We start from the raw sequence: 13,108 nt of genomic DNA, 5'->3' as shown, positions 1-13,108 counted from the left end.
TTTTCAGTGAAAGTCAAAGCAAGCCACCTAAAAGAGACTGAAAAGGAAGCAGTTGATGGGTGACACGCCTAAATATAAACTATGTACAGGTCACGGTAATTGCTTTTTTTTTTAAAGCACTAATTTATTAATTTACTTCTTAAAAAGCTTGAAAATAAGCTATTGAGTATATGCACTTTTGGTGAGATTTAACAAAGGTGTGCATCTTAGATCACATGAAGGAAGCAGGTCATCAAACGATGATGGCTAGATTCATGTTTTTACATTTCTAACTTTTATTCTGGTGGGAAAAGTAGGTGGGGAGAAAGATCCCTGTCTCCAACAGATTTGCAAAAATAATAAAGGTGAGATTATTAAAATCTATCTTGAGCTTGATGTTTATAAACACACTCTCACCATTTCAATTCAGTTTAATCATGTTGTATTTATTTTAAGATGATGATTCTATTTATAACTATTTTCTTGCTCATTAGCGATGATTATAGTAAATGCCTGTTTGAATTACAAAATGATATTTATATGTTTTCAGTGATATTTTTGTCAAATTTTAAGTATTTTCTAATTAAGCTTTTGAATATGATGAAGGATGACCACCTACATGCACTAAATGATGATGTAAAATATTTATTAAATATAGATTAATCTCAAATACTGTACATTTCAATTATATTTAAAGTATTTCAAGTAGTTTTTATTGTGTGTTTTATCAACTGACTTATGAGATTTTTCTAATGTTGATATGGCAATACACAGTTGCCAGTATACCAAACTTTGGGTGCCTTTTGGGCATGGATGGAGTATGTTGGGATTCACGTGATTCAAGACTCTGTGAAGTGTCTCATTTTTTGTGTGTTTTATTTTTCTCTCATATAGTAATGATTTATTCATAGACTTTTGTTGTTCCCTTTCCCATCTACTGTACATAGTGGAGGAATTGTTATTGCGAGATTACATCATTGCTTGTATGGTTTTATAATTTATTTAAATACACCAAAAATCACGTGCGATGTCTTTAGCACAATGGCTTTGTGGATTAAGAGAGTAAATGAATCTGTTTGCATGCGACAGCGAGGCGTTATCATGAGGACTGAGCTTCTCCACTCAACTGGTGCTGCTGCTGCTGGAACTCTTCTGTCTAGCTTTAGTTGACTGACCTGACTTGCCTGCATCACTCACCCCATCTTTCAATCAAAAATCTTCTAGACTGTTAAACATTTCCAGTTGATGATGTTTTAAAGACATTAAGCAACGTTAAGCTTTCACCTGCAAAACCAGACGTCGCCAAACATTTATTTAAGGATAAATGAAATGAAATGTCCCTTCAATCTCCAGGTGCATCTGCATGTGTTAGAATATAGCATAAAAGTATGTCAGCAATTTAATTCAGATTGTAAAACTCATTTATTCTAGTTTCATTACACACATAGATAAATTTCCAGTGCTTTTATTGTGGTTAAATCTGTTGATTGTAGCTTATAGCTAATGAAGTACCACAAATTTGTTGCTTAGAAAGGTCGAAACATGAACAATACAAAAATTACAACAAATGTTATATCATGACCAAGCTTCTATTTGAAACTCGACAGCTATCTAATGTTATCTGTAAGCAAGTGAAAGCCTAAAAGGGTCAGTCCTGAAGAAGCTGGCTGTTTGCAAAGGACTGAGTTCAAGCGTATAAATGACATGCTACGTTGAAGGAAAAAGTGTGGTAGAAATAGAAACATAGTTGATTGTAGCTTTGACAAGTTTGTTAAAGAGTGACGAGGAGTTCACAAGACATAGAGTACAGCCAAAAACAGGCTTCATGAACCACCTCACACCAGGACTTACCGACTCCTGGATGGGAACGCATCAGGAACGTCTCACATGGATTAAGATTCTAGACAGGAGCCAAAAGGGACCAGCGCCGCTATAAAACTGGCCTGGCCCTTTTTTTTATTGTCATAGCTTTACATTAACAATTAATTAAAAGTGTAATTGTTGCACTTAGCTTCAGTCATATTAAGATAGTTTAATTTTCATCCTGTAGACCAGGGGTGTGCAACCTGCAGAAATAGATCCCCAAGTGGCTCTTTTCTCACTTAACATGTTAAACAACTAAATATTGCCCTTTTTTTAAAGTTTTTACATTCAATTTTATCAAGGAACACTGGTTACATCCTGGTGAATTTGTTGCGTTTCTAGCTAAAAGTCATATTTGCATTTCATTTATATGAAGCGTGTAGAGGCACTGCATCCAAAGTCACCGTGGCTCACTGTGACAGTTTCCATAGTCAGCAATCATTTCAAGAGCCAAGTCATCATGTTGCTCCACTGTCCAACTCCAGTTCCAAAGTCACCACAGCTACTTACCAGGAAGTTTTAGAGCATTTCCCTCGGTTGCTGACATTTTTGAAGATACTGATTTTGTTTTCCAGTACTAAAGTATTCCAGTATTTGGCACCTCCCCACACTTCCAAAAGTACCAGTGCCTGCTTTTTTGACTCTAATGTCACAGAGCTGGATTCCCCACTCCCTGGCCAGAGTCTATTGATTATTTTCAAGAAGATAAAAGATTTCATAATCCTCACACTGCTGTGGTTATGCCTAAAGTTTGTACGCCTTTTTAACAATTGTTTTTCTTCCACTTATCATCATTAATATGTTTGGACACAGCCCTTGGAGAGTAGCCAGCTTCTTAAGGAAAAGAAAAACTTTCATAGCTCAACCTCTTTTTAGAACGGCCATTGACTGTCTCCTGGACAACTGCTAAGTCAGTAGTCTTCCCCATGAGCTGTGACTGGTCATGACATCAGATTTCTAAATTTCAAATCTTTTTTTTTTTTTTATTGGGGCCATGTACCATTTAGATTTTTCTGAGAATTTGGCCGTTAGCTTCTTATTTGCTGGGTGCAGCAAATCCAAGATTCTATGACCATCTATAACATTTTAAATTAAATTAATAAAAAATAGCTTCTAAAAAATCACTTTCTAATAAGCTGAGGTGCATCTGTTAACTTAAGGTTTGCAGTGCCATTGCAAGGTCAGTATCAACCATAAAAATGAAACAGAACTAGAGTCGTACTCTGTTTGACACAAGCTCAGATTTACAGCTTCTTCGACAGATGTGTGGGTCGCATTGTGGATATGAAAGGATGACTTTAGGTCAGTGCTCAGGGACAATATTACCCCAGTGATGCAAGTTATAGTGTTTCACTGAGATACAGTGGAATAACAGAAAGAAAAGAAAGACACAGATCAGGTTGTTTAGAGCTGAAGGCATCCAATTTAATCACTGTGCTTTACGAGTCTAACCCAGAATTTGGGGGATTTTAGAGTATACATATAGATATATATATATACATATACATTGTGTTTTGTCTTAAAAGATAGCAATAGCATATGAATGATTGTCTTCATACTGGCTCATCTTGCTCACCTCCAGAAGTGTAAATTGCTGATAGGAAAAGCAAAAGGGCGGGACTTTTTTCTCTCTTTTTTTATTTCCACTTTTTTTTTTTCCTACAGTGCAGATGTTGAGTAGGCTTTGGTCATGCACACTTGCTGCTTCCATTTTGAACCAAACCAAACTGTCAAGCCAAATGGAGACGGGCTAAGTTGCGTTCTGTTGACCTATTGTCTACTGAGATGCGACAGGCGGGGGATTAAAGGCGCTAAGGTTGAACAGTTCAGCTCAAGTTCTGTGTGAAAAAGTATGAAAACAAATGACTATGTTTGACCTAGGCCCTCCCCTTTTGGCCTGCTGCAATATATATATATATATATATATATATATTTATTTAATTTTTTTTTGTGATTTGTTCATCCCCACTGCAAAGACTATCAGATGACAGATTTGTTCTGGGCTTGTAGAAACAACTAGTATGATTTATACATCTACATGGCTGTTGTGGAAGGAGTTGTTACAACAGGAGATGTGAATGTGTGAAACCAGACATTTAAAATACACCATCAACAGGGAGGCATGCCAGGACAATACAACCCTCCATATAGTCTAAGTGTACAGTATTTTAAAAATATTTTCTAATGCTATATCACACGGTGTAGGGGAAAGACGAGCATTTATTGATAATCAACAGATTGTTCCTTTTTTCTCCTTTTTATGAAATCTGTTGGCAAGTGTGCTGAAGGAGAGTTTTTACACGCACAAACTTCTGCAATAACGGCTGATGTTAAACTAAAAGGGACGTAGTGTATCCCACCTATTGGTCACACTTAAGTTTATGTCCTTTGAATGCATGCAGTTCTTCCACTCAGCTTGTACACAGATGACTTGTAACGTCGACCGAGAGAAAGACGGAAAGAAATTACCATATGAAATAAAAGTAGTGCGTATTTGGATGCAAATACAAATCTGTACTCTTCAATGTGACTAGGATCCTGTCTGGCATGCATTGTTAAATAAACAGTTATAGATTGGTATCCGAGTAGTGCGTGTCTGTTTTAATTCTTGAAACAGTGTTCAGCCAGAAATTGACAAAATAATGAGCAATTTAATATCATGTCCATTTGTCCACAGATATGTCAAAGCCTGTAATCGTTGGTTGTCATCCAGATGAGTGGGATTGTTCATGCAGTCATATTTCAAACTTGAGCTGCTGTAGAGAGAAGAAAAGCTTTACAAATAGTAAAGGGGAAAAAAAAGTTATGTAATATTTCAATGATTTTTTTTTTCATAGTAAAATTGTGCAATTTAGTGGTCTTTTGCATTTATTTTCTTTTTAACCGAATGAAATTGAACTAAATAACAATACGAGTAAAAAAAGTAGATGCTTTAACTCACCCAAAACAGCTATATGCTAATATCTAACATGCAGCAGATAAAGACTTTGGTATTTTGATTTGGTGTAAATACAGATTAACAATTAATAAAAAATGAAATTATGTAAAATGATGTAAAATTGAAATTAACAATTAGTCAAAACCACAGGAGACTTTTACTGTCTTAGGGCAACTTCAAAACATAGTAGCACTATTTGCTGTTTTGTGAAGTTTTAAACTGTGGTCACATTTGCATTGGGAAGTTATTTTGTCTTGTAAATGTCAACTGGGCACATTTTAGGATGCTGCAGAGCCCTAAGTTTGGTATCCAAAACAGCTTTTGCATATACAAAATGTATCAAAGTGCAAGTATAAACAAACTTATTAGCAGTTCTGACAGCTTGTATCTTCTTCAACCAGTGATGCAGATGCACACTGCATAATAACTATTAGAAAAGATGTTGCTTCTTTGTTTGAATGCAGAAAACACAGGGAAATTCACTCTTGTTTTTGTGTTTTTAATTGTAGAAAAGAAATAGAAAACTGAACTGGTTCTTCAACTTACCACTAACTAGAAAGTTCTCTACTGGCTTGACGTCATCCTCAGATTTGAGCTTCAACTTCTGAGATAAATCCAATGCAGCATAAACCGCCTGCTTATGAGCGCATAAACATACATTGCAAATATGAAAATGTTTTAAGGGCTCATAAAAAAGCATTGGTATAAACCTGAGACTATTTTGTTGTTAGTTTTATGGTTCAAATCAATTTTGTTCATGGCCTCTTTCAGACAACTTTATCACTCAAGACTAATTAATGTGGGGTTATGCTGAATAAATATGTCAAGAGAGTTATTCAGTATTTATATTTAATAACCTTAATCTTTTGATTGTTGTATTAACATTGTTATAATCTGATGCTACAAGTTTAATCTTTTTTTCTGTTGCTCATGTACATTCCTCCAGTGCTATCTCCTGTTATTGGTAGCTATGCTAACTAGCCTGAGCAACCTGTGCTGTCTGGAAGAAGCTAAAGGCTAGCAGAAAGCAACAGTAGTGGGTGAGAGCAAAGCATACACAAGAATGATTGACAGTACAAGACCCTCCTCCCGGCTCTGATTGGTTGCTACTGACCAAGCCTGCATTTCTGCAGATAGCGCTAGGAAAAGGCAGGAGAACTAGATTGTTTTTTTCCACAGATAATGTCACAACATAATAACGCTTAACAAATATGTAAATAAAAGCTTTTTTTGTTTGTTTTGTTTTGTTTTGTTTTTTTTACACAAAAGTTACATACTGCAGCTTTAAGGTCCCATAAGCTCTTTGGTCAGCCCTGCACAACCTTGAAAAAGAACCTCACTGCAAAAATCCCACAGTATCACTTTAAGGTTGCAATGAAGTAACTCTAGACTAAATTGTACGTTTTTCTTTGTGCGTTCCATGCAATTTGATTAACATGTCAGAATGAGAGTTCTTAACTGTACAGTGTATTGTGATTGCTGTGGACATATGCAGTCTGTCTTGATGGATCGACTGGGAATTCCAGTCCTTCCGCCTGTGGGTGTGCTGGCGTGGTCGCGTGTGCGTGTGTATGTTTAAGCCCTAAGTGTGTGTTGGTGGTAAAGGAGTCTGTTCACTCAAGGAAGCGGGGCCCGCAGTGCTGAGCTCGCTCACATTGCCACACGTGGACATGGGAACATTTTGTACCGACGTTCTGCACGTGTCCTCTCATTCTCTCCCTGTTAAAGCGCGCGAGCGCGCCCCTGCACGCTCAAAAACAACCTTATCTCTGCCACGACCGTGTCAACATGACGATATGACCCAGAAGTACGGCGCAATCCTGAACTCTTGCACTTTGTAGAGAGAACAAGGGTGGGGGAGTAAGGGGAGCAGGAGAGACTGCGGCAGCCGCAGAAGCACCTCCTCTTTCACTGAAATGTTTACAGCCCCGCTGTAGGAAGAGCAGGGGGAGCCAGAGTTCAACGAGACCTTTTTTTTTCTTGGAAATGTAGGGGTTCTGCACCTGAATCCAGAAAAAGGAGGATGTGAATGGGGATAGTGGCAATAGGGAGCGTATGTCGGTGATGTTGAGACAGCACAAGTTGTAGAAACACAAACAGGAACTTTGTTTCTATGGACAGACATCTTAAAGCCACTTGTACATTTTGTTCCTGTAGTGTTGATAGGCAAAAAGAAAGGCTGGTATTTTAAATACTAAAACAAAAAAAATTATAGCCAGTAAATAAAGATGTTCTGAAAGAGAGAATATAAAAAAAAAAAACATGCACCTCCAATTAAATGTTTATTTAATTTTTAATCTCTTTTTGCATTGTGCAAAGAGGAAGAATTGCTCAATCTCTGCACCCTGAAAACAGAATTTCGAATAACTTAAACCACATGAACCACCCACTGCACTCAAAGTACCCCCCTCTTTAAAGCGAGAGATTGGGAAAGAGAGATTGGTTTCATTACAGCTTCAGCTGGACTACCAGCATACTTGTTGCTGGAATTTCTTAATGGCTCAGAGAAATGTGGAAGCATGAAGACAGGAAAAAATATATCTTCAAAGATCAAGAAATAAACTTTATGACTGCTCCTGAACTACAAGCTAAACAATGTTGTAAAGGTTGCAGGGAATGGAAACTAACTCCGTTTGTTACTGGAGTTAAAACGTTTTCTAAAATGGTTTCTCTCTGTGTGTTTGAGTTCGTTTTTAATTTCTTGTAAAAACGCTTAATGTGTTTGTATCTTTACGAGTTCAAGTGCAGCTCTAGAGACAGTAGGAATGGGCTATAGGGGGTGTGTCACATTGAATGAGGCAGTTTTAATAACTAAACAGACCACAGCAGCTAGTTTCGGTTAACACCTAATAAACATGACGCATGTGTCTGTCATGAGCCTTAATTTGTAACTTTCTTTAAATAGCGGTCTGCTAGTTCTTCTCATCACAAGTCTGTTAATGGAAATAAATGGCCCAACCACCAGTTTTAATGAAAGCAGGGTTTACTGGTTTTGTACGTGCTTTGACAATTGGTTACATATAAACTAACTTTCTAATTTCAAATCAGAGTCTATTTCTCTGGCAGTGATACTTGTATCAGTTTCATTGGATAAATAGAAAGCAATGTATAAAGCTAGTAATCACAAGTAAGCAAAACGGTGATTTCTTCAAGCACATGGAACTTTGCTTTAGCCAAAAACTTCTCTTCATTCGTAAGGCTATCTACTGTTAGCAATAAAATGTATTTCTGTAGATTTCATGCCTTTAAATATTGGAGCAACATTTCACTAACCGAAGTATAATCAGAAACTTAATTAGATACAAAACATGAACAGTATTACTGTAGCAATCTCTATGCTTAGATGCACAGTGGCCATATTGAATTTCCAGATTCATGTTTATGAAAACTGTGCCACTCGTGGTTTCTGTAGTTTGTTGCTGTTGGAACTCGAAAGATCTGACATTGAGTACAAATTTAAAACATATTTACACAGTGCTAATCATCCAAACGTGTACTACAAGTACCGAATATTTATTTTTGATGATGATTTGACGTTATTTGTTGACAAAAATTAAGTTTCACTTTGACCAAACTATTTTTTCAATTTATGCATTTCATCATTTTGTTGTTGTATACAAGCAACCGTAGTTGCTTTAGTTGGGTTATTTTATTGTTCAACTAAAGTACCTAAGTTTATATTCACATAAAGTGCCAAACTAAAACTTTAAAAAAGTCAACTTTACACTCCGTAACCCATATTTCCCAGCCATATTCTCTACTCAAGTGCAACGTCACAAAATCCGGCCTGTGATTGGTCCAACTCTCCGTCACTCACTCCGGAGAAACGGCAGCTTTAAGAGAAGAGTCACAGCTGCTATCGGCCAATCGCGGCGCAGCTCTATTATGACACAGCGGTATTCCGCGAAATTGTTTCTTGGAGTTGAGGGAACTGTCTGTTGCTCACTGTAAAATAGGACAAGTGGACGCCGGACTGCAAGCACAGAGAACGGTGGAGCATACGTCTCCAAAGCACAATAGCTTTAAAGGAGGTCAAAAGAGCACGGCTAAAGAAGAAGAAAAGGAAAGGAACACAACTGTTATCTCTCTTGAGGCGGCGTTCATTTGTCCGCCCAGCATCATACAGAAGGAAACGTTCCGTCTTTTCGAGACAGGGACTGTGAGGTCGGCACGTGTGGATCATTAGCCACGTTTCCAAGGAGGACTGCGGTCTAACTACGATTCTTCTCCCCCTTTTCGGATTGTTTTTCCAGACTCTATAGAAACTCTGCACAGACTGTTTCCACTCCACCCAGATCTGCTCCAGCGATGTCGGAGGTTGAGGTCTCTGTGGACTGCGTCCCCACTTGTCCTCTGGAGAGGACAGAGGACGTGTTTAAAGACAGCCAAGAAAACGGCACTTTACTGATGGTGGCGATGATTTTATTGGACTTAAAGAAATGCGGTCCAGACGCTATCGGCGCAGGAGACAGCAGGTGTCTCGGCGGTGCCACCGAAGCGGGAAGGCAGGAAAAACAGAAAGAGGAGCGGGGGAGCAGTCGGGTGTCTCCGGTTCTCAAAGAGCCCCGGAACAAGGCACAGGGGAGAACGGAGACCCCCGAGAAGAAGCACGGCTGCCCATTTGCCGGCTGTGGGAAAATGTACGGGAAGTCGTCCCACCTCAAAGCCCACCTCAGGGTCCACACCGGTGAGTTCGTGCTCAGCCGGTTGACACGCCTACAAAAAGTCACCGGCTCGGTTCTGTCGACGCAGCAAAACCGCTGCGTCACTTGTAGCCGACTATAATTAGCCACTGCCTTCATTATTATTTCAGGCGGATTACGGTAGTGTTTCTGATTCCAAAGTCACGGTTTATATACTTTTTATATATATTATATGGTGGACAAACAGTCGTATCTTTGTTTGACTTGTTAAGTGTACGCGCAGAGCACATGTTCCCGCCAGAGAGAACACGTTAAGGGACAGGTGGCCCAGTGGGTTCGGCTGCTTCGGGAGTACCTGGCCAGGTCATATCATGTCTGCCACTGGCTGAGCAGGCAGAAAAAGAGGCGTGTGTTTGATAAAATGTGTCTTAATGCGTTGTTGACACGCAGCAGCAGGACCCGGGTTCCTGTGGGAACATCGCGTTCTTCCCGTGGATGACATGTTGTTGGGGTGTAATAAATCACAATGAGCGCTAATTAACTGGTCGCGATTTATTTGGAGAGGAATTGAAAACGCAGCTATTACTTCGGTCAACATATTGTCTTATGACCCGTCACAAACGTACGGGTCAATCTGTCCCTGTTGTCACTTTATGTTCTTGTACGGAGGTAACCCACCCTGCGCCACCGCTTCCTGATACGTCACCCACCTCCACACCCCTCCGTCCAGTTGTAAACAACAGCGGACATGTGGTTTCAGTGGCGCACGTGGAGGAGGTGGGGTGTGGCCATGTGTGGTTTTTTTTTTTTTTCCATTCTTATCTTCATATACAAACTGTAAATCGAGCAAAAACATTTGGTTACATATTCTAAAGGGGGGGAAAAAAACTGTTTTTATGCAGCCAGTTCGTTTTAAGCACACTTGTTTTCCCTAAATTACCTTTGTGACGTGGCTCCTCTGAGATGCCTTGTTAGTTGATGTTTTTGTTCTCTCGAAACATCTGTCCGATGTCTTCCAGGGTCGCATTGGGACCTGGCTTCAGCTTCCAATGCGCCAAAGGCAGGGTACAGACTGTACAGAGTGTTAATCTTTTCCAGGGAAACAGACACACAGAAGAATTGACAATGCATGCACACAGTTACTGGTAGGGAAAAATGAGACTAACCAATCAACAGTCATGTTTTTGGACTGTATCACAGTACAAGGAGAGAACCCATGTGAGCACTGGAAGAACAGACTCAATGCAGGACTTTCTTGCTGCAAGGCAGTGCTACACTCTGTTCTGCTGCCTGTGTCTTAAGTAACAGATGTCAGTGAAATGACAGAACGTACAAGAAGAAATCAATCACTAAAACAACCTTTTCAGCTTTATTTTTTATCAGCATAGATTAAATGGAAACACTGTGAAATGCCAGGCAGTTTATCAGACCAGCCATTATCTGAAACTTGAAGAACCGTAAATGAACACCATCATCTTTTAGTGGTGATTGACTCACATCTTTATGAGGCATTAACAAAAAAAAAAAAAAGAAGCACTATAAACTTGTTAATTGCATGATGAACAATTAACAATAAAAATCAGTGATTCTCTGTGTGTGTTCCCAGGGGAACGTCCCTTCAAATGCACCTGGCCAGACTGCAGTAAGAAGTTCTCCAGATCGGACGAGCTTACACGCCACTACCGCACACACACGGGCGAGAAGCGCTTCAACTGCCCGCTGTGTGAAAAGTGCTTCATGAGGAGTGACCACCTGACCAAACACGCCCGGCGACACGCGGGCTTCCATCCCAGCATGCTGCAGGGCTCCAGCATTGCCAAGAGACGGCGCTGCTCCACCTCCATGTCCTCCTCCGACTCTGGGGACCAAAGCCCTGCAGGAATCTGAAACACCTACTGTCCATGATTGGTTTTTATATATATATATATATATATATATATATATATATAGGGAGAGAGAGAGAGAGAGTGAGAATGGTGTTTATTAGAAAGTAACATACCCTGCTGTACCTCCATGTGAATCTCAGTCAGCCAGACAAATATTCAGGGACTTTCCTTTCTCACGTGCAACAGCAAGTTGATTATCATTTAACTAGAGTTCTCTGACTCATTCCCTGAGGTAATTTATATTTATTAAGGGTTGTTCAGGATCTGACAGAGAAGACTAGTTATTCTTTTTTCTTTTTGCCTAGGTTCATTTATGGGTTTTCTGAAAGAATGTCGAATCAAAGTAAAGTTCATTTACATAAAACAGTGTTGCTCTTAGAAACTCCATTTAAAGATGCAGCCAAACGTTGGCCACAGCAGCTTACAGTGGATCGAATCCGAGTTCAGAAGTTTTAGAAATATTCCCATCGTTCAGTGTGAAGAATGACACATGCAATTGCTTTTACAGATACTTTTCCGTCGAACACAATGTGAATGCACTATACAACAGTATTACCATGTAAATAAATTAAGCAGGCAGGACAAAGATTCAGATTAGTGTAGTGTATCAGAGTGTAATAAGAAAAGTTATAATATAGAGACGCAGAGCTTAGCTATTTAATTTCAGATATGTTTGGCTACAGACCTCAGCTGTGCTTCGAGCTGCTAAAACTGAAATGTTTTTTTATGCAACAATAAACTTGCAAATACGTGCACAAAAAAAAAAAAATCTAAATACATTTACAATACTTCACCTGTCTCATGCGGTGGGAGGGGGATCCGTCTTCAACATTTGTGTTTCATTCAGACTTGAATCTTGGTAGAGGTGCAGAAAGACATAACAGGGTAAGACCTTTTGTCAGCTGAAGTCATTGTAAAATAAAAAATGTCGCTTGTTTTCATTTTCCAGGCCGTGACGGTTTGTGTTTAGTGGAAGTGTGTGCCTTTGTAGCAGAGGAGAATGTTGACATTATAATCTCTGGGAAGGTTGGGGGCTGATGACCCCTTGAATGGACTTGTTTCATATTCTTCATGTTGCATTTTCTCAGAAACACTTTACCGATCAACAGATCAGTGACTCTCTCCAATACCAACTGTGCCAGTGGCTGTACATTGAAAACTTTACATTATTTTGTGTGTAAACTGTGTTTTGTAAGCAAATCATGTCATGTTTTGGTCTTGTCTGATAATATCACACCCCTTTCCCCCATGTGGTGACATGGAAGCACAACATTTTCCAAAATCCTCAAAAAATTATCTTTTTTTTCTTTTTTTTAATTGTTTTTGTTTGTCGTAGCACTTTGAGGACTGCCTTCATTACTACTTTGTTGAGAGCGATTATATTCCATCATGTAGCATGTGTTTCGTTTTGCTTGTCTGGTTATCTTTTATAATATTACTACTAACAAAGTGAGAGGTCTTATTAAATCACTACTTTCCTTAGCTTAATTTTTATATTTGTTCCCACACATTGCATATGTTTGCTGAGTGAATTCCTGCTTTTGTTTTGTTGCATTAAGATAACTGATCAGATGCTGGTGCCTTTCTGGTGGAAACCCTTTTTTTTTTCTGATGCTACTGTAATCAGGAACTGTCAATCCAAACCTCATGCTATTGCAATACACACCACTGTGTAATAATTAATCCTCAACTTTATCATTAAAATAGCTTTTTATTTCCTTTTAAATATGGTCACTCATTTTTTCCTTATAATACACACATTTATAGGGATGAGTTAAAAGAGCTGGTCAAACTATAAC

At 38.9% G+C, this 13,108-nt stretch overlaps 1 protein-coding gene across 1 annotated transcript; it reads left to right on the top strand.

Annotated features, from left to right (window-relative positions):
- Positions 1–8,636: 8,636 nt before the first annotated feature.
- Positions 8,637–13,035, top strand: klf9 (Kruppel-like factor 9). Its single transcript, XM_044111166.1, has 2 exons — positions 8,637–9,467; positions 11,030–13,035. The coding sequence occupies exons 1-2, from the start codon at positions 9,089–9,091 to the stop codon at positions 11,308–11,310; spliced, it is 660 nt and encodes a 219-aa protein (XP_043967101.1). The 5' UTR covers positions 8,637–9,088; the 3' UTR covers positions 11,311–13,035.
- Positions 13,036–13,108: the final 73 nt, after the last annotated feature.

The sequence above is a fragment of the Gambusia affinis genome, linkage group LG03, assembly GCF_019740435.1.
Source record: "Gambusia affinis linkage group LG03, SWU_Gaff_1.0, whole genome shotgun sequence".
NCBI classification, from domain to species: domain Eukaryota; kingdom Metazoa; phylum Chordata; class Actinopteri; order Cyprinodontiformes; family Poeciliidae; genus Gambusia; species Gambusia affinis.
Note: the sequence above shows the minus strand (reverse complement) of the source record. Positions and strands in the feature narration are given on the sequence as shown.